The 22,528-nt window shown below is 41.5% G+C and overlaps 1 protein-coding gene across 4 annotated transcripts in view; it reads left to right on the forward strand.

Moving 5' to 3' along the window:
* The window catches only part of DIP2B (DIP2 acetate--CoA ligase B (putative)), a 190,733-nt gene that overhangs the window by 156,339 nt on the left and 11,866 nt on the right, over positions 1 to 22,528 (forward strand). For all 4 annotated transcript variants that reach the window (XM_081821653.1, XM_081821655.1, XM_081821656.1 and 1 more), the window contains 11 exons: positions 5,616 to 5,725; positions 5,865 to 5,945; positions 10,522 to 10,645; positions 12,180 to 12,301; positions 13,505 to 13,616; positions 15,805 to 15,914; positions 16,609 to 16,739; positions 18,370 to 18,538; positions 19,668 to 19,838; positions 20,871 to 20,932; positions 22,054 to 22,111. In XM_081821653.1, the coding sequence (XP_081677779.1) occupies positions 5,616 to 5,725; positions 5,865 to 5,945; positions 10,522 to 10,645; positions 12,180 to 12,301; positions 13,505 to 13,616; positions 15,805 to 15,914; positions 16,609 to 16,739; positions 18,370 to 18,538; positions 19,668 to 19,838; positions 20,871 to 20,932; positions 22,054 to 22,111 (1,250 nt within the window). The remainder of the gene's footprint in view (positions 1 to 5,615; positions 5,726 to 5,864; positions 5,946 to 10,521; positions 10,646 to 12,179; positions 12,302 to 13,504; positions 13,617 to 15,804; positions 15,915 to 16,608; positions 16,740 to 18,369; positions 18,539 to 19,667; positions 19,839 to 20,870; positions 20,933 to 22,053; positions 22,112 to 22,528) is intronic.

Genomic DNA, 22,528 nt, shown 5'->3' on the forward strand with positions numbered 1-22,528 from the left:
TAGATACTTGTTATTGTCAACTCATCCACTAGCAAAGTATATATGATATTTATCAGTTTCTGCTAGTGGAAATAAGAGTTTATGGAGGCTAATATTCTGAAGGGGCAGTCAAAATCAAGAAGTCTGTAAGTAATTCATAAAAAAATATATAAAAACTGTCTTCATATTGCCTGCCTAAGTGTGTGGCAGATTCATATAACACACAGCGCCTTCTCCATCTTACTTCCTGGTTTACTGAAGACCTACATTCATTTGTCATATGAGTAAAATCCTATTTTATTTTATTATTATTATTTAAAAGATTTTATTTATTTATTTGTCAGAGAGAGAGCACAAGCTGAGGGAGAGGCAGGCAGAGGGAGAAGCAGCCCCCTCACACACACCGAGCAAGGAGCACGGTGCAGGACTTGATCCCAGGACCCCGGGATCATGACCTGAGCCAAAGGAAGACGCTTAACCAACTGAGCCATCCAGGCATCCCTAAAATCCTATTGTATTAAATAGTTTTTAATATGTTAAATAACTTTTTTTAATTGAAATATGATCAACATACAGTGTTATATTAGTTTCAGGTGTTGTACAATGTAATGATTCAACAATTTTATAGATTACTCAGTGTTCATAACAATAAGCATACTCTTGATAATAAAATGCTATTTTTTTTTATTATTTTTAAAGATTTTATTTTATTTATTTGACAGAGACACAGCGAGAGAGGGAACACAAGCAGGGGGAGTGGGAGAGGGAGAAGCAGGCCTCCCGCCAAGCAGAGAGCCCAGTGCGGGGCTCGATCCCGGGACCCTGGGATCATGACCTGAGCCGAAGGCAGTCGCTCAACGACTGAGCCACCCAGGCGCCCCTAAAATGCTATTTTAAATAGCATTTAATCTAGGATTTTATTTTTAAGATTTTATTTATTTATTTGATAGAGAGAGTGAGGGTGCACAAGCAGGGGGAGTGGCCGGCAGAGGGAGAGGGAGAAGCAGACTCCAGACTCCCGCAGAGCAGAGAGCCCGACGCGGGGCTCGATCCCAGGACTCCAGGATTATGACCTGAGCCGAAGGCGGACACTGAACCGACTGAGCCCCCCAGGTGCCCCAACCCAGGATTCTTTTAACAAACCTTTCATGTCATAGTAGGTGCTTAAAAGATGCTATCTAGAGACATACTAGATGCTTAAAACATTGCTTTTGCTAGCCAGATTTCAATTTTATTAAACAATAAAACCTCTATAAAAGATTTATTCCTAAGCCCCCACAGGTATGGCATCTGCCTTGTCTAATGAAAGTATTAGGTTTGGATTCTGTATTTTTGCTGTCTGTTGTGATGTCCTGCTAAGATCTTAGTGGGATGGATATGGGTTGGACCAAAGCAGTTTGAAAACCATGGCACAGATGGGGTAGAGATGATGTGGGGATAACATGAGAGGTTGGGATTTAAGAAGAATATGGGAAAGTGGAGATGAATAGGAGTGAGGTAAGAAAGGAGAGGAAAAGGAAGATGGAAAAGGTTAAGGTAAGGCAGCCTAGTGACAGAAATCTCAGCGAGCTGCCTGTTGGAGCTATTGTGTAAAGAATGGGAAACGTGGGCACCTGGGTGGCTCAGTCGGTTGGGCGTCTGCCTTCAGCTCAGGTCATGATCCTAGGGTCCTGAGATCAAGTCCTGCATTGAGCTCCCTGCTCAGGAGAGCCTGCTTCTCCCTTTCCCTCTGCTGCTCCCCCTGCTCATGGGCTCTCTCTGTCAAATAAATGAAGTCTTTAAAAAAAAAAAAAAAAAAAAGAATGGGAAATGTATTAGGACTGGTTTTGGCTACAAATTTCAGAAAAACCTAATAGCTGCTTAAAAAACAAGAGAAAAGTTTTTCTTTCTCAGGTAAAAGAAATTCAGAGCTAGGCAGTGTGGGACTAGGGTGGTAGCTCCCCAGTCATTGTGGTTCCAGCTTCCCATCTTCTTGCTCTGGCATTGTATCAGTCAACTGTTTTTACAGATATGCCACATAACAGATAACTCTAAAAACTCAATAGCTTCAAAGCACTTATTTTTCACTCATGGGATGTGGCTCTGCTAAACTTGGCTGGGATCAGCTGAGCTTGGCTTGATTCCAGGTTATAGTTGGGTTCGGAACTCTTCCATGTGTCTCCTCATCATGGGACCAGCAGCTACTGCACCATATTTTTCTCAAGGCAGATGGCAAAAGCAAGAAGGCAAGCCAAACCACACAAGCATATTTAAAGCTTCTGTTTGTGTCATGGCTCCTAACATGTCATTGTCCAAAACAAGTTCAGACCATGCCCAGAGTCATTAGAGCAGAGAGGTATACTCCTGTCATATTATCTCGGCAACAACAGGAAGGAAAGGAAGGATTATAAGAAAATAAAACAATCTGCCACGGCCATCCTAGCATACTGCCTCAGGGCCCAGTTAGGCCCCCTGACCTCCAGCTATCTTCTTATATTCTAGCTAAGTGGAAAAAAAAGCAAAGAAGGAAATACCCTTGCCCTTTAAACATATTTTCTAGAAATTGCACATATACTTTCTCTTACATACTAGTCTTCCACTCTAAAGAATATAGTCTTAATTCCAGGCATTTATTTGCATAGCTTAAAACTGGGGGGTCTGTTATTAAGGAGGAAGAGGAGAATAGATATTGGGATTGATGACTAGCATTCTTTGCCACAGGAAATTTGCATAATTTTGTGGGGAAAAATAAGGCGAAGGCGTATTTATAGGTGCAGCAAGGTGTCAGCAGTTAGCCTTCTAGATGTTATTGCTTTCAGTTATTTTTCACCCTCTGTGATCTTTAGACTTAAGGAATGCACACAAAAGGACCTCAAGAAATTGCTGCTGAATTATTTTTGCTGTTTTAAACTACTCTGAAAAATTCACTTTTAAAAACGCACACCTTGGGGCACCTGGGTGGCTCAGTCGTTAAGCGTCTGCCTTCGGCTCGGGTCATGGTCACAGAGTCCTGGGATCGAGCCCCCCATCGGGCTCCCTGCTCCATGGGAAGCCTGCTTCTCCCTCTCCCACTCCCCCTGCTTGTGTTCCTGCTCTCACTATCTCTCTCTGTCAAATAAATAAAATCTTTAAAAAAAATAAAAAATAAAATAAAAACACACACCTTTATTAATTTTACAGTCTAATTTCAGGATTGGGTAGCTAACACAGTCAGATACACTCTGAGTCCCTGCCTATATAAAAGGCTGTTGCAGGGGCGCCTGGGTGGCTCAGTAGTTAAGCGTCTGCCTTCGGCTCAGGTCATGATCCCAGGGTCCTGGGACCAAGCCCTGTATCGGGCTCCCTGCTTGGTGAGCCTGCTTCTCCCTCTCCCTCTGCTGCTCCCCCTGCTTGTGCTCTCTCTCTCTCTGTCAAATAAATAAATAAAATCTTTAAAAAAATAAAAGGCTGTTGCCAATATAACATATCTTTTCTGTAACTTGTTATACAGTTTCTTAGGAAGGAGTTTTGCATATTATACCTAAAATTTCAGTAGATACTTTGTAGACTCAAATTGTCCAGCAGAGTGTTGGAGTACTTTATACTTGAGTTTTTTATTCGACGTGAAAAAATTTTTTAACTTTTCATTTTGAAATAATTTCACACTTCAGGTTGCCGAATAGTACAGAGAATTCCCTTATACCCTTTACCTATACTTCCCCAATTATTTAGAGTCTATGATTTAAGTGATTTTATTCCAGCTGTATATTTAGGATCAACAGATTTTGGCAATAAAGGATATTTAATATTAATTCATAATGTAGCATCAACCTTATTCAAAACATGAATGGTAATAAGTTTTGTTATCTTTTAGCCATCTGCTTAGTTTGGTACAATAGAGTCTTCAAGCAACTGTCAAGAAAGGCATACAGCACCCTAGCACTTTTTTCTTGAAGAGAGGGAGAGTTCTCCCTTTTTATTTTTTAATTTAAATTCAATTAATTAACATATATTATTAGTTTCAGAGGTAGAATTCAGTGAGTTCTCCATTTTTATTTGGAAGTGTCAGACCCATGGAAATATTGAAAGAATACCTCAATGAACACCTGTATACTTTCCCTAGATTCACCAGTTGTTAACATTGTTTTACTGAACTCTTTGGAAATAAATTGCAGAAATCATGACATTTCACCCCTAAATATTTCTGTAATGTTATCTCCAAAGACCAAAACAAAACAAAAGTCCTAAAGTTTTCCTAATCAACAACAATGCCATTATTCTATTAAGAAATTTAACCTTAGGGCGCCTAGGTGGCTCAGTTGGTTAAGCATCTGACTCTTGATTTCAGCTCAGGTCATGAACTCAGGGTCAAGAAATGGAGCCCGCTCAGGCTCCGCACTGGATGTGGACCCTGCTTGGGATTCTCTCTCTCTCCCCCTTTGCCCACCCCCCAACCTGCCACCCCTGCTCCTGTACACATACTTGGTCTTTATTTTTTTTATTTTTTTTTAAAGATTTTATTTTTTTTATTTATTCATGAGAGACAGAGAGACAGAGGCAGAGGGAGAAGCAGGCTCCCCGCGGAGCAGGGAGCCCGATGCGGGACTCGATCCCAGGACCCTGGGATCATGACCTGAGCCGAAGGCAGACACTTAACCGACTGAGCCACCCAGGCGTCCCCATACTTGGTCTTTAAAAAGAAAGAAAGAAAAGAAAGAAATTTAACAATATAATGCTATCATCTAATAATACACAGTCTGTATCCAGATTTCTTCACCCTTTTATTACAACTGATTTTTTTTAATTTTAATTTTTTAAAGATTTTATTTATTTATTTGACACAGCAAGAGAACGCAAGCAGGGGGAGCAGGAGAAGAAGAGGGAGAAGCAGGCTTCCCGCTGAGCAGGGAGCCCGATGTGGGGCTCGATCCCAGGACCCTGGGATCATGACCTGAGCCGAAGGCAGACGCTTAACCATCTGAGCCACTCAGGCACCCCTACAACTGATTTTTAAAAATTTAGTATCCAGTCAAGGTCATGCATTGATTTGGCTGTCATGTCCTTTAATTTGGAAACTCCTAGCCTTATTTTCTCTTAAAGACACGGGTTTTGAAGAGTCCAGGCCAGTTGTCTTATAGAATGTCCCACAACACATTGTCATTACTCACTTTTAATAAAGCACTTCTGAGATTCCTGATGAACCCACTCTCAGTTCTCATAGATGGCGGATTTCTTTCCAGACCAGATATTCCTTACTGTTAAGTCCATTTTTAGGGTCATACTGTGATTGGACCTGATGAAATTATTTATCAATAGGAACTAGTGCAACCAACTGTTACCTCCTCAGAGTGAAAAATTCCTTATACCCAAGCTATAGGAGCCCACCTGCTCCCCTCCACCCTCCAAAATCCCTGTCTCTTCTCTGGTTCTGTCTTGTTTTTTTCTAGCACTTCTTACTACCTGACATGGTTTATTTGTATATGTACTTACTGGTTGCCTTTCCGCACCAGAAAACAGGCTGTTTGGCTGGTTTACTACTGTGCCCCCAGTGCCTAGAGGAATGCTCAGTCTGAATTGTTGAATGAATATTTGAACTAGTTTGGGTCAGTCTGGAAATACTTCAGGGATATAGTTTGAATTACCACCCCCAGAGAGTTGATTTTTGCCTTTACTTACAGGTGTGGGCCCTGCTTCTGTGATGGTTGGGAATCTGGTTGCTGGAAAACGCATAGCACAAGCTGCAGGAAGAGATCTTGGGCAAATTGAAGAGAATGACTTAGTGAGGAAGGTAAGAAGAGTTCAGATGTGTTGATTTTTATAAAAAAGTCAAGAACAGAACTTCTGCTTCAGGCAGTAGATGGGAGATGCCTTATCCAACTTTTCCAAAGTTACTGACCCTGATTCTTTTTTCTGCTTTATGACTTCAGCACCAGTTTCTGGCAGAGATTTTACAGTGGCGAGCCCAGGCAACTCCTGACCATGTACTCTTCATGCTGTTAAATGCCAAGGTATTAAAAATCCAACTGTATATGTCTAATCAGATGACTATTACGGGGGATCTTAGGCACTCTTGATCTCTTCCATCAGAAAATTTCCATTGTCAACTCTGAGGGAGGAGTTACTGCTTTCTCCTTGTTTTGACATATGAGGATAAATTGTGCAATCACTTCAAGGTTGAAATGAGACCTCCTGGAGTGTTATCTAATGCTGGCTCTCCTCATGTTACAGTCGAGTCACCTTTATTCAGTTCTGATAGGAACAGTGGGGCTAACAGTGCAGTTCCATAGATCTGCAGATGTATAGGATGCATTATGTCATATCATTTTTAACCCAATTTGACTTTTAATTCTGGACTTCCACCAGGAAGAAAATGACTTTAGATAAACATTTATTTTTTAAGATTTTATTTACTATTTATTTGAGAGAGAGAGAGAGAGAGCACAAGCAGGGGGAGTGGCAGAGGGAGAGAAAGAGGGAGAAGCAGACTCCCTGCTGAGCAAGGAGTCTGGGACTCGATCCCAGGACCCTGGGATCATGACCTGAGCCAAAGGCAGACGCTTAACAGACTGAGCCACCCAGGCGCCCCATAGATAAATATTTCTTGAAACAAAGTTATTTTTACTATATACTTAAATGATTTATTGCTAACAGATAAAAAACAAATTGAAAATTATTCAAAATTTATTAACTGATACTTTCTAATGGATGGTTCATCAGAATAAAATAGATATATGTATTTTAAAGATTTTTATTTATTTATTTGACAGAGAGAGAGAGAGAGCAGGAACACAAGTGGGGGGAGTGGGAGAAGGAGAAGCAGGCTTCCCGCCGAGCGGGTAGCCCGATGGGGGCTCGATCCCAGGACCCCGGGATCATTACCTGAGCTGAAGGCAGTTGCTTAACCAACTGAGCCACTCAGGCTCCCCAGAATATTATATAAGTTAGGCATTCTGTGGGCATGTGCTAATACTTGTTTTAACAGCTGAATCAGAGGCTAAAAGTACTGTGACAATGGCGTATAACAGTATTTCCCACCATCGGGGGAGGACTGTAGGGCCTATTGAAATCTCCTGGGCCGGGCGCCTGGGTGGCTCAGTCGGTTAAGCGACTGCCTTCGGCTCAGGTCATGATCCTGGAGTCCCGGGATCGAGTCCCACATCGGGCTCCCTGCTCTGCGGGGAGCCTGCTTCTCCCTCTCCCCCTCCCCCTGCTTGTGTTCCCTCTCTCGCTGTGTCTCTCTCTGTCAAATAAATCAGTAAAATCTTTAAAAAAAAAAAAAGAAATCTGCTGGGCCACCTACCCAAATTGCCCCCTTCTGCCCAGGCCCCCCTGGATTCTGATGTATTTTATACAAATACTTTTGAGACTTTATTTAGTGATAGAACCTCATAAGGGGAGTATGCTACGCATCTTAGTGAAAAATCATTAAAAATCTAAAGACCATTGCACTCTGATAGAAAACTTTTTGACTTCCTTGTTCTACTCTAAATGAATTGGGCTTCCCTCCAAGCCCGTGGATTCATTAGGGTCCTCAATTTCAGTAAGAAAATGTCAGTCCAGCTTACTTCCCCACTCCGCTTCTAAGCTGGGCTACAGTTAAAGCCCTGTGAAACCTGTATCCCAGGTATTTGTGTTTTGTTTTTTGTTTTTTTTTAAAGATTTTATTTATTTATTTGAGAGAGAGAGCACATGAGGGGGGGCGGTCAGAGAAGCAGACTCCCTGCCGAGCGGGGAGCCCGATGCATTACTTGATCCAGGGACTCCAGGATCATGACCTGAGCCAAAGGCAGTCGCTCAACCAACTGAGCCACCCAGGTGCACCCCCAGGTATTTGTTAGAGAGCCTAAGTTTAAATTTGCTTCTTGGTTAGAGAAATAATGTATGTGTTGACTCAAAGACATTTAGTCCATTTATTCTTCTGCATATTCTAATATGTTACCTTGGACTAGCCCAGACTGTCAGAAAGCTTAGTGACCATATCACATTGTTCCCTCATGCCCAGGAAAAAAAAAAAATTAAAGATTTATTTATTTGAGAGAGAGAGTGCAGGGGATGGGGGAGCAGAGGGAGAAGGAGAGAGAGAATCTTAAGCAGGCACCACGCCCAGTGGCTCAGTCTCATGACCCTGGGATCACAACCTGAGCTGAAACCCAGAGTCAGACACTTAACTGCCTGTGCCATCCAGGCACCCCCAGAAAATTGTTTTTATTGAAGGTTTAGTTTGCTACTGTACCGTAGGCCAAAAAGAAGAATATTGTAAGATACAAGAAATGGCCTTATGGATTTAACCCTGACTTTAGCCAAAGGGATATCCATTTTAGTGTTATAACTTTACTGTCCAACAATAGACAGTTGACTAAGTAAATTATGGCATATAAAATGATGGCATGAAATACTATACAGCCATTCAAAACAGTGTTATAAAAGAATATTTGATTATGCAGAAAATATTCATAATGTGTAAGTGGTAAAGAATAACATATCTAACTTCAGTAAAATAATCAAACCTAGGAGCACCTGAGTGGCTCAGTCGGTTAAGCGTCTGACTCTTGATTCTGTCTCAGATAGTGATTTCAGGGTCGTGAGATCAAGCCCCGCATAGGGCTCCGTGCTCAGTGCAGAGTCTACTTGAGATTCTCTCTCCCTCTCCCCCTGCCCCTCCCACTTGTGCTCACTTTCTTTCTCTGAGATAAATAAACCTTTAAAAAATAATAATAATAATAGAGTACCTACTGAAGACCCTGTTCTGGGTGCTATATATTTTATAGTTCATTTTAAGGTTCAGGAAACTGAGGCCCGGAGATATAAAATAACTTGCCTGAGATCTAGTAAGTGGTGGGACTAGGAAATTAGCACTTTCATTTGAACCCAGAGCTGGCTTCTGAGCCCACATTCTTTACCAGTGCAATACACAACTTCAGGCAGATAGTATAATATGGTAACATTTTTTTAATGTCACATGTGAATTTGTATATAATATATACTCATTTTTTAAAAGCCAGGAAAATATACAGCAAAACGTTGATAGTGGTTATATCTTATATTTTACTTATCTCTCTTTTCCATATTGAACATGTACTATTTTATATTAAAGAAACTTAAAAGTTATTTTTAAAGTAGCTTTAAAAATAAAACTTGTTTTTCTTCTGAGACTTTTTGAGTTACAGAGTTACAATAATTAAGATAGGGTGGTATTAGCACAATAGGCAGAGAATAATTTGGTATTATTTAGTGAAGTTGGAGATAGGCATATGCGGTGACCCCAGAATTCCATCTCTAGGTCTACCCTTTACCAAAACTCATGTGTTTAAGCATGAGGATACATGTATAAAAATGATATTGTCCATCAGCAGCAGAATGGATGAATAAATTGTCGTGTGTTTGTACAGTTAAATACTACGCAGCAACAAAAATGAGAACTACACCCGTGCACTGCAGCAGAGATGACTGTTAATGTTGAGAGAGAGAAGCAAAACACAGAAGTATATACTGTACATTACATTTCTATAAAATCACATCTTTCACGGGTGGTAACATTATAAAGAAAAGGAAATCAGTGATTAAGATTAAAAAGTCAAAGTAGCGGTTACGTATGGAGGGAAAGAAAGAACGAGACTAGACCGGGAGCGGGGGGGCACCCCTGGGTGTGCTTTGCTGCTGCTGGCAGTGGTGTTCTTCATGCCTGCCCATTCTTAGCCCAGTGCTTGCTTTGTAATTTTCCATTATGCAGTACATTCATATTCTATGCACTTTCATATTTGTGTGGTTTATCTTGACACACAAAAGGGTTTCAAAAAGTCCAGCTCAGTGAAACTTGGATTGACATTCAGGAATTGATGAAGACCTCAAGGAGAAATTATTCTCAGGATCAGGAGTAGCTGGGGGCGCCTGGGTGGCTCAGTCGTTAGGCGTCTGCCTTCGGCTCAGGTCATGATCCCGGGGTCCTGGGATCAAGCCCCGCATCGGGCTCCCTGCTCCGCGGGAAGCCTGCTTCTCCCTCTCCCACTCCCCCTGCTGGTGTTCCCTCTCTCGCTGTGTCTCTCTCTGTCAAATAAACAAATAAAATCTTTAAAAAAAAAAAAAGGAGTAGCTGGCCATCTTCTGATCTGCTAATCTTTATTATCAGCGAGTGGACTCTGATTCCAGTTGTTCCTGTTTTGTTTACATCTTTGCTGTTAGAATACTCGGAGCCAAATTTGTGTGACACACAGCAAATGCACATGATGCACGTGGCCACACGGCCAGCAGTGACTCCTGCCCTCATCCTACTTTTATTTCCTTTATTTCCTTCCATTCTTACTTCCTCATTTAAATAAAAAATTCCTAGGTGTTTTTGAAGCTGTCTTAAACAAGAAAGACTATAGATACGTATGTTTGATTTAAGTTAATGTTGATATTCCCTAAGTACCATCAGGCATTGAAAAAGAAATACCACACGTCTTTCGGTCCTACGGGAATTTTCACTGGAATTGATAACTTGATAAAGAGAATCTACCAAGGCACAAGCCTTTCTGACATAACGTTGTACTTGTCACTGTTTAATTTCCTGAGTTTTGACCCACTTATACTTTCTTCTATTTCAAGGGAACTACTGTGTGCACAGCCAATTGCCTTCAGCTTCATAAGCGAGCAGAGAGGATTGCGTCCGTTCTTGGTGATAAGGGTCATCTAAATGCAGGAGACAACGTGGTGTTGCTCTATCCACCTGGTAGGTGTTGGGTTGGTAAACTAGACTCAAGCTCCATTACCAGACTACAGAGTATGAGAGGCCAGGAAGTGAGGGCCGCCATCTTTGCCCACATAGGCTGGGCACTTCCCAGCTCTGGGAGTCCCAGGCACCCAGGCTAAGGTAAGAACCAAGCTTCACGCCCTGGAGTTGGGCAGCACCATGGCTCTGCTGGACTGTGTCTGTTGTATTTAGTCTTGTATTCCCACTGTCTAGCATAGTTCCTGGTGCTATGGTAAATATCGAATGAATAAGTGAAGACTTTCTGACGTTTGGAACCTTCAAAAGAGGTGCTTTGTTTCTAGGAGTGTTCGGGAATGGGACCATTTCACCCAGTTCCTAAAGAATATTATGTGTGAACTCTTTTGACTTTGCATTCTTTATATCCTGATTGATGTGTAGTCTTCGTTATTGCTGCTTTCATCTTCCATGCTCTCATTTAATTTAAAAATGTTCTCTTCACAGTAAGAGGGACTCAGAATTATTTGATGACAGTTTGGTGTAAATATTAAAAATGTTAGGTGAAATATTTGAGTTTTTCGTTTCTTTATTCTTCTGTCACATTACCCACTCATACCTCTGGTTTTCTCTGGTCTTTTATCCCCCTTAGCTCATTTTGTTCTGTGATTCTCACTATGCTATTTTATTTATACTGATACTAAGACTTCTTAAAAGGTCATCTGGTGGGCGACTAGGTGGCTCAGTTGGTTAAGTGTCTGCCTTTGGCTCAGGTCATGATCCCGGGGTCCTGGGATCGAGTCCCACGTCAGGCTCCCTGCTCAGCGGGGAGTCCGCTTCTCCCTCTGCCCCTCACCCCTGCTTGTGCTCTCTCTCTCACTCTCTCTCTATCTCTCTCTCAAATAAATAAATACAAATCTTTAAAAAAAAAAAAAAAGTCCTCTGGTAAAAGAACCCTCCTATGGTGTTCCTGTAAGATTGTCTTCCATCCACCAGTGAATGACATGGTGATGGACCAGAGCACTTCCTGAAAAGGCCACTCTCCATGTCCTGATAGTGGAAAGTCTTCTTCAAACTGAGTCACGCTTTACCTCCCTAAAACTCGCACCCACAGGTGGAGCAACATCTCAGAAGTCTAATTGCTTGTCACACAGCAGCCTTCTAAATATTTTTTTAAAGCTCAGGTGTTCCTCATCCCTCCTTTCCCCATTCTTTTATTTCCTAAGTTACCAGACCTAATTTCTGCCGTTATTTCTTCTAAGCAATATCAAGTAGTGATTTCAAAATACCTTCCTTAGGTGTCTTTCAAGAGTTTTCTTTACTTCTGACTTCCTTTCTTGTTACTTATTCTTGGCTTCTGTATATTTTTTAAGTTGTTTTATATGCTTCCTTCTTTACATTCAGTCCCTTCTCGATTTAAAAAATTTCTTCTGCTATTATCTATGTTAAATTATGATCTCAATAAGCTATCTGGCACATGATTTAATAAACTGGTTTTAGAAGATCTGCCTTTTAGTTACTGAGTGATACAGGGCAGCTAAGTTATTCTGTCTTGCAGGCATCGAGTTAATAGCTGCATTCTATGGTTGCCTGTATGCGGGGTGCATACCTGTCACTGTCCGACCTCCTCATGCTCAGAACCTTACGGCCACATTGCCTACTGTCCGCATGATTGTTGATGTAAGTACTGAGTATATCTTGCCTCAGGATCCTTACTAAATTTCCGGTTTTGTTGAGTCGGGAAGTGAAATCTGTCTCCTGAAAACCACCTCCTTTTCATTTATCTGAACAAAATGACTAGCATTTTTCAGGGAAGGAATATGGGAAAGTGATTATTGGTGAGGTACAGAATTGTATTTTTATCATGAACGTTAAGGAGGTGAGGCTGTCATTAGTAATTCTCCATAAAACTTTTTTTATCTCCCTTCTTAAAAAAATGTTCTCATTTTTTCTGCACAGTAGCCAAGGTAATTTGACATGCCAAACTGAATTCTCCCCAGTGTTGGTCATTTTTATTTGGGTTAGTTTTATAATAAAATTCACTTGGCATAGTCTTAAAAGGTATCCAGATCTTGCCCTGGAAGTGATAGAAGTTTCTCAAGGATATGAGAGTTGAAGGAAGTAACATAAATCTGTATTGCATCATATCCTAATTCATGTTACAGCAAAGAGGCAGAATTCTAATTTGTGTAACATTTGTTTCTGTCAGCAGCCAGAGCCTGTGGTGTAAAAGCCATGTTCACCATAGATGATTTTATTACAAAGTTCAGTTCAGCAGAATGCCCTCTTTATATTCTGCAAAGTAGGACAGAGCAGCAGGGAAGGGAGTTTCCTTCTGTTGGCAGTTTAAGGGGAAGTTGGTCACTTTGCGTTTTCCATGTATAGGTGTGAAAGGAGAGCTTAGTTTCCATGACAGCTCCGCATCCCTCAAATTCAGGATATGTTCTAGGCCTAGTACATTTCTCCATTCACTAGACTGTGGCAAACACGAACTCCTGTAGAGATGACCCTCTGACTCCTCTCATTCCCTGAGCAGTACAAAATCCATGTTTTTACTTTAACATGGTCTTCACGAAATCAAGAGATGTTGGCATCCACACTGAGATTTTAACTATGAAATATTTGAGAATATTTATTTACAGTAACTTGTGAACAGGTCCATCCTTCTGAGACAATTCAGTGTTACAGTTCCAGAAGGACAAATGTAGGGGACACACCAGCATCCACTGTACTGTTGTGTGTTCTTTGAAAAACGAATACTGTCCTGTCCAGTATGGTGTGCTTTTAGTCCAGTATGAGTTTGCTTTTAGCAGCAGCCGGAGCCTGTGGTGCCACATGGGAACTGAGCTTCCTGGTGCTTATTTCTGTCCATTTGTTTTCTAGGTCAGCAAAGCAGCCTGCATTCTCACCACACAGACCCTGCTGAGGTTACTGAGGTCCCGAGAGGCAGCAGCAGCTGTGGACGTGAAAACGTGGCCAACCATCATTGACACAGGTGAAAGGGAGATTTCTCCAGAGCTACTGAAGGAGCAAGAACATTCATTCCCTGAGATCACCTAGATTCTCATGCCAAAGATGTTTATACAACTCTTAGGTTGCAACACATTCCACCTGCTAAGACAGAAGCAAAACTTCGTGTCTGGTTCACTTGTATTACCAAAGGACTGGATGCTACAGCAACCAGATCCAAAGATGCAGATCACAGTCTGCTAAAAGCTCTTGAAACAAAAAAGTGTCTTGCTCTTACTCTTGGCATCCTCAAATGGTGGTTAGGTTTTTATGCAGAATATAACTGTGTACACGTAAGACCATATAAAATCTTGAGATGATCTGATCCTCGACTTCCAGATGTGATCTAGTTAAAGCAGCATTGGACTAGGAGTCAGAAGACCTGGTTCTAGTTCAAGCTCAAGTACTTATTTTCTATATAATCTTCTCTGAGATTACCCTTTCCTAAAATGCTAACCACCCTTACCTGACTCACGTATTTTACAAGAATGTCAAGTGCAGCATAATAGGAAAGTACTTTAAAAACCATGAAGTACATGACTTGTAGATGATATTCGTGCTAATAAAGCACGGTGGGGGATAAGATGTGGGGATACCTGGAGAATGGTGGTAGAGGGAAGAGAGTGGGTTTTGGAGTCAGAGAGATGATATTTAAATCCTGATACTCTGTTACTCTCCGTGTATCCCTACTAGGGCAAAATTGTCCATAAAGTGGGAGTTGTAATAACCACTTCAGGGAGCTGTAATGATTAAATGACATAATGTAAAGCACCTCACATATAATCATAATAATAACATCTTTTATTGAGCCCTTGCTATATGCCAGTCATTTAACATATATTGCCTAATTTTATCCTTACACCAACCCTATTAGATAGGTGTAAATTTTATCCTCATTTTACAGATAGGAAAACTGAGATATAGGGAGGTTAAATAAGTAGCATAACTAAAATTCAAACCCAGTTGATTTGGCTCCATTCCCAGACTCTTAACCATTCATTTCCTTTCTCCCTGTTTTCAGTAAGTACCACATGGTGTCTGTCCAACTCAGGAACATTTGTATGGGTTTAAATGCAGGGATGGCAGGTATTTGTGGTGGTTATGTGCCAAATGCTGAACTAGAGTTTTTTACATTTGTTACTTAAGGACGTAAGCGCAGTTATATATAACACAAATGGAGTGGGTTGGTGTTAATGATGCAGGTAGATTTACTACGGTTATTGGACTCAGTCGCATTTCAGGAAGACCTGAACTATGGGCTGTGATACAGACAACAGAAAGGTTTCTGTAGGAACATGAGTGACCCTACACTATACAAAAGCTGGTTGAAAGTGATAGATAAATTCTTTGGTTTGACCAGAGATGATTTAAATTTTGGTCACACCAGATGTGACCCACAGAGATTTAAATTTTAGAGTCAGAATTATTTCTTGATCCAGAAAGCCATAGGAGTCATTAAAGAGGCATGGTTGGGGCCAGAGACATCCTTAACATCCTTGGTTTTGACATACTTATGAAGAAAATTTGGGAGGAAGGGCAAGGTATATAAATAAATGAGCAAAGGAAAATAATCCCTAATTCTAGGTTTTCATTCTTAAAAATCTATTGTATTAACTTGGAGAAAAACAACTTTTAAAGCTGTCCATGAGTGATACTGCATGTACTAAACGGTAAATAATGAACTTTAACTTGGAACCAGCATGATAACAACTAAGGCTTTTTGAGTTTTTGAGTTGTTTGAAAAGTGCTTTATGTGAATCAACTCTCTAACAATCCTATGAGGGTAAGTATTATAAGGAAACAGAAACAAAGAGGTTAAATAATTCCAAAGTCACTTTAATGGTAAATGGCAGAGCAGAATTTGAACACCAGTCATCTGCTTCCTTAGTTCATGTCTTCTACCGCCTTGTTACTTTACCCCTCACCAACCTTCTAGTAAATACATTTATCTGATGTAGATTTGCTTTGTTTATATTACCCAGTGGTGTCAACCCCAGCCCACTTCTAGGAGTGACATACATGAGCTGTTTGGTTAAATAGGAGAAGCCTAAGCTTTAGCAAATCCCAGGAGCTATATTTGTCCATAGCAAAGCCTTAGAAAACCAGTTGAAGAGCAATGATTTTCATGTTCCAATGTGTCTGATTGACATCAGGTTTTTTTCTTTTCATTGCAGATGATTTACCCAGGAAAAGGTTACCTCAGCTGTATAAACCACCCACTGCTGAGATGTTGGCGTATCTTGATTTTAGTGTCTCCACAACTGGCATGCTGACAGGAGTGAAGGTAGAGTGGGCTGGAGATACTGACTCTCTCTGGATGCTGGCACAATGCCAGGTCTGCACAAAATAGAGCTGACCACTGCCCCAGGGACTTCAGATGTGGAGGCCAACTGCTTGTACCAGAGACAGTAGGCGGAGGATCAAAGGTCCCTGCTATATTTAAATAAAAGCATTGGCTCTTCCGGAATAAGTAACCCCAAGGAATGTGTGTTACGAAGTGTTCTGAACCTGGCCTAGAAGCTAATAGATAACAAGAGTCACAGTTAAAGCCAGTAAGAAACCATAGATTCATATTTCATAGAACTCAGTATTAACTAATGAACAAAAATATGTTACCTTATGTTAGACCTAGGTAGGCTTTTTTTTTTTTTTAAGATTTATTTATTTATTTTAGAGGGTAGGGAGGGGCAGAGGGAGAGACAGAATCTCAAGCAGACTGTGCACTGAGGGTGGAGCCGGACATGGGGCTCGATCTCATGACCCTGAGATCATGACCTGAGCCAAAATTGAGAGTCAGACGCTTAACTGATTAAGCCACCCAGGCACTCCAGACTTAGATAGACTTTTTGAAACAATGAAAAACAAACATCATTTTGAGGAGTTTGAGGGAAATTTGAAACTTTTCAAAACTATCATTAGGGCTTTTTCTGCCTGTGGGGATGCCAGTTCCAGCCTGTTCTATGTTCCCTACTTTCCAGATGTCCCACTCTGCAGTCAACGCTCTTTGTAGAGCCATCAAGCTCCAGTGTGAGTTGTATTCTTCTCGGCAGATCGCTATCTGCCTTGACCCTTACTGTGGACTTGGCTTTGCACTCTGGTGTCTCTGCAGGTAGGAATGGAAAAACAAAGAAACAGAATGAGTGGGGATGTCTTTGGGGCTATAACCATCTCATCCTTCCCTTTGCTCCCTTAATTTGGTAATCTTTCAATAAAATGCTGATGTTTCCAGAATTTGTGCACCTGATGTATCTCTGAAGTTCATTTAGTTTTGGTTATATTCCCTTTTTTTTTCTTGTCTGTTAGTTTTATGCCTCATACAAAAAGTGAGTGATCTTATTACTTGCTCTCTGCTCCATCCTGTAATCCTTATTTTAGAAGCAGAGCCAAGTAAAAGGATGATACTTGGGTGAAATATGTCATGCTTTGACAGCTAGAATGTACCCCCGTACATTCTACAAACAGTAGAATGTTTGGCAGGAAGGAGTATAATGAGATTGGATGACAGCATGTGCCTGGAAAGTAGCATTATGGAATGGCAGATCCCCACTCCTCCCAGGGAACCTTCTCTCAGCCCTGCATTTTCACCTCCCTGGTAGACATCCCCCTGAGTGCTTCACAGACACCTACAACTCAGCCATTCGCCTTGTGTGTCCTCATCTTTGATAGGATGGGACCATTCACCTTAGGGGCTCAAACTAGGAACTTGAGCATTATTTTCAACTTCTATATCTGTACGTCTCACATCCAATTAAGTGTCGTGTCCTTTGTGGCTCAGTTGTTCCTAAACCTGTCTGTACATAAGAATCACCTCGGGGTCTTTAAAAAAGCAAATTAATGGGCCTTCCCCAGACTTACTAATAACTTAGATTTCCAGAGTTGGCAACCGCAATCCCAGTATTTTTTAAATACAGGATTCTTGGGCTCTTTGTGATTCTGATCTATACTCGGGTTTAGGAAGTTGAGGATTCATGGCTGCGAACTATACATATAAAATGTGACTCTGTCATTCCTTTCTTTTTATCCTGGCTGCATTGTCGGGATTCAAGCCCTCATCATCTCTCACCTCTCCTGTCCCTCCCTCGCCAGTGTCTGTGTCTCCAGTCTCTCTCCATGGTGCTGGGCTCGCCCCAGCTTAAAGCCACAGAGACTGCTGCTGGTAAAGCCTAAACTCCTTCAGATGATAATTACGCTCTTTTACAGTTTGGCCCCAACCCTTCTGGCCTCACTTCTCACCACCCCCCATGCATCCTGTGCTATAGGATTTCATACTAGGATGCTATTTCTGACAACTTTAAACACACCATATACTTCTCTGTTTCTTTTCCTTTGCATATGCTGTTCCTCTGCCTGGAATGCTCTCACCACCACCCCCATTTCCTCCAGCCACTGTCAAACTCCTGCACATTCTTTAAGCTCCAGGTCAACTGACACCTACTCAGTGAAACACCGCCCCCACCCCCCGCCCCAGCTTTCCTAATTTGAATGACTTGCTCCTTCTTTTATTATCTTGGTTTTATGATCTTCACATCTCAGTTACAGTATATACCAGTCTGCTTTATTTTAGTTATTGTGTCTTGTGAGTTGGACAGGAGCAAGGTTGATGCTTAGACCTTTATATCTCATATGACCTTACACAGCCCTTCACATGCAGTAAATATTTGTTGAATGGATGGTGTTCTAAAACATCAAGACGTCTAGGATGAATTGATAATGTCAGCTCTCGCCTTTCTTCTTTGCAGTGTCTATTCAGGTCACCAGTCCATCTTAATTCCTCCTATGGAGTTAGAAAACAACCTTTTCCTCTGGCTCTCCACTGTCAACCAGTACAAAATAAGGGACACTTTCTGCTCCTATTCAGTAATGGAGCTCTGCACCAAAGGGCTTGGAAACCAAGTGGAGGTGCTAAAGGTAAGAAGCAACCACACAAGTAGCTGGTCCCAAGGGCCCTGAAAGAAACGGGCCACGCATGACGAGACCCGAGCCGGGCCTGACAGGCCTATCTGCCTGCTTTTTTCTAGCCAGCCAACATTTTGTGAACCTCAGAAATTTTATTTCTTCCACTTTCTAATTTCATGCGCTCTTTCAGGGTTTAATCTGAGTCTTACTTTGTGGAGAGGAAGGTAAAACTAGTCGGGAGGCTGAATGGAAAGGACTTCGTGGAAAGATGAACGAGAACCATGACCCCCAGTAGGATTTTTTTCCAAGAAAATTTGCAGCCCCAGAGTAGTGGAGATTGGGGTGTGCCCCAAAGATCAGGGGAGCTCATTTGTGTGTGTACCCAGGGATGATATGTCTGACTGGCATATGAGAGAGTCAGAGGACACTGATTTTCTTTAATAGAGAATTATGTGGATTTTAAGAAACAAAACAAGAGCACAGGGAAAGGGAGAGAAAAATAAAACAAGACGAAATCAGAGAGGGAGATAAACCATAGGAGACTCTTAATCATAGGAAACGAACTGAGGGTTGCTGGAGGGGAGGTGGGGGGGGGATGGAGTAACTGGGTGATGGACATTAAGGAGGGTACGTGATATAATGAGCACTGGGTGTTATAGAAGACTGATGAATCACTGACCTCTACCTCTGAAACTAATAATACATTATGTGTTAACTGAACTTAAATAAGAATAAATAAATAAATAAAAATAGAGGATTGACCCTAAGAAGGATAAAAAGAAATAAGATTCGATCTCTAGAGTGCTGGATTTCTTTTTCTCTCAGTCCCTTCTCTCCATTTTGAAATAGGAAGACATCTAAAGCACAGAAATGGGGAGGTATAAAAGTGGATCGCTGAAGAATCTAAGATTTTTAGATAAAAGAGGAAAGAAATAGAGAATGAACAGATTTACCAGTGGGTAGTGATGTTAGTGGAATGCCTTGGCATTTCTGAAAACTTTAGTCTTTTCCCTGAGTGTCTAAGATGAGAATACATAGTTCCGTGGCTCTTCCTGACCAAAGAGATAGAACAATGGCCCTACTATTCAGTTCTTTTTCTGTTCCTACTAACTTCAACTCCCGGGCCATTGGTGTCTTACAGACCAGAGGAATCAACCTCTCCTGCATCCGGACATGTGTGGTTGTGGCTGAGGAGCGACCCCGCATTGCCCTCCAGCAGTCCTTCTCCAAGCTCTTCAAAGACATTGGGCTGTCCCCTCGGGCTGTCAGCACCACTTTTGGATCCAGAGTCAATGTAGCGATATGTTTACAGGTGACTGTCATGAAATCTTGCTTGATAATAAATGGAAGCGGAGTGTGTGGTGCTCCACAGCAGAGGCTTCAAAGCCAGGCAGCCTGGCGGGAGCCCAGTTCCACTTACTTGCTCTGGGACCGCAGGCTCTTCATTTGGATTTCACGGTGCCTCATTTTGCTCACTGGTAGGATGAAGATAATAGAATTGTTCTTCACAGCGTCATTCTGTAGAATCACTGAGTTACTAGGTACACACGCTTGGAGTCACGCCCAGCAGATGAGCCCCAATTTAAATGTTTACTTCTAGTAGTTTAATGGTACATGATGATGAACCAAGATTTTTGAGTCCTATTTGAATTTTATTAATATCTTACCTTCTGTTTTTGTCTCCTTCTTTTTTTTTTTTTTAACAAAGGAAGCACAAATAAGCCTGTATTCTTTTCTTCAGCCAGATGGCAACTTTGCCATGTTATTGTTGGTGGGTAAATAATAGAAAAGAACTAAGTCTGATTTTAGGGAGCTGGGAGGCTAATACGGTAAATATAGGTAGGGACAAGAGGGAGAGTAAAAGAAGATGGCATACATGGGTGGGTACTTTCAGGGCTTCTGTGACCATGGGCAAAGGACGTTCAGGTAGCATCATGATGATTTAACCTTGGAGCCCCATCACAGACTCCTTACTGTCCACTTAGGCCAGTGTTGGTTTTAAAAATCCTGTGGATGCTGGCGTGTCTCATCTCTGCCTTGAGTCCAGGGATGAGAACCCTCCTCAGCATGGTAACCTTTCAGGGCTGCTCCAGCCCCTGTGACTAGGCTCCTGGCCTGCTCTCCCAGGGGAGTGAGGAAAAGAAACATGAGGCCATGAGTCTCTTTCAGGTGTTGACTGCAGCCCTGCCTCATCTGGCTGAAGAGAGGGTGAGCTTTCCGAATAGAGTTTGGATTTTTCATGTGTATGGCTAAATTATCTATTTCTTGATTTGAGAATGTGAAATATGGAAACACAATTCATTTAAATTTTAAATAAACGGTGCACTGATTTCTTTTTCTTTAGGGAACCTCAGGGCCTGATCCAACTACTGTGTATGTAGATCTGAAATCATTGAGACATGACAGGTACAGTAGATGTATTATGCTCGTTCCCTATTTGAGTTTCTAAGCATAAAACTCTCTCCCTCATTCCTTTTGTTTGTATCTTCCAGGGAGGGATGGGAAGAGGGAAGGAATTTGTTTTTATTAATACCTGATAAGATTTATGTTTGTAAGAAGAAAGCTCTAATTCTCAGATACTCTCAGAACAGCTGTGCTATTCTTTAATATTAAAATGTAATACTTAGTTCCTGCCTATGTAAAACTATTTTGTGACATTTGATATAAAGTGAACTAAAATGGGTAAACTCTTTCCTCTGGGAGTTTAAAAATAAAAGATGGAACAGACAAAATAAATGAGGCAGAGTAGGGTTTTTGAAACAACACTTTATCTAAACCCCAGGAATAAAAGCCCTCCTCCGCATCAGCTAACGGGAATTTTAGCTATGTCCCAAGGTGAGTGCCTGGTCCTAGGGCTCTGGGACCTTTGCCAGGTCCCACCGACCTCGGCTGTGTTCACTGATGTGCCCCGGGGCACCGACCCAGCCTACACAGTAGAGCATCTCTCTAGGACAGTGGTTTTCAGTGGGGAGAATTTGCCCTCCAGAGGACATTTCACAACGTGCATAGATGGCTTTGCTTGTTACAACAAGAGGGTTGCTACTGACATCTAGTGGGTAGAGGCCTGGGATGTTGGTAAACATCCTACAATGCACAGGATAGATAGCCCCTCGTAAAAAATCATAAAAGAGGGCACCTGGGTGGCTCAGTTGGTTAAGCAACTGCCTTCAGCTCAGGTCATGATCCTGGAGTCCCGGGATCGAGTTCCGCATCGGGTTCCCTGCTCGGCGGGGAGCCTGCTTCTCCCCCTGACCCTCCCCCCTCTCATGTGCTCTCTGTCTCTCTCATTCTCTCTATCTCAGATAAATAAATAAAATCTTTAAAAAAAAAAAAATCATAAAAGAACATTATCTGACCCAAAATGTCAGTAGTGCCAAGTTTGAGAAACTCCGCTCTAGCATGAGAAGGAGAGAGAAAATAAAGGTCTCGGGAGGGCAGTATATAGCTGTAGTAGACGTGGTGCAGCCATTTTTTCAAATACACATATATATGTATGTATGTATATAGTAAATACTGTTCTTCTACAGGGTTCGTCTTGTGGAACGGGGTGCCCCCCAGAGTTTGCTTCTCTCAGAGTCTGGAAAGGTAATTTGTTAACCATTGGAAGTTGGTCTACCTGGGAAATGGTTCATTTTATTTGTTTTTATTTTTTAATTTTTTATTTTTTTATTGGTTCCTTTTAAAGAAACTTGAAACCATGTAACATAATAGTACCCAGGGCAAGCCTTAATTGAAATCTGGAGATAATTCAACAGTTTCACCTTAGCTAATACTTTCAAATGCATATGGGTACATAGATAAGAATTGTAGATGTGGACTTTCTTAATTTCCACAGATTCTTTTTAAAAATGCAACTGACGTGTTATTCTTATTTGACAAATCAGCGAAATTCAGTGTTCATTATATTCAAGGTGGAGAAGTGAACAGCACTTAGAAAGAGCCAATTCTGGCTTTATAAATGTTACAGGGAGAAAAATAGGGTGGCAGTGGAGAGGTGTGGTT

This window comes from Leptonychotes weddellii, chromosome 5 (assembly GCF_054177405.1).
Source record: "Leptonychotes weddellii isolate Sample4059 chromosome 5, ASM5417740v2, whole genome shotgun sequence".
Classification (NCBI taxonomy): domain Eukaryota; kingdom Metazoa; phylum Chordata; class Mammalia; order Carnivora; family Phocidae; genus Leptonychotes; species Leptonychotes weddellii.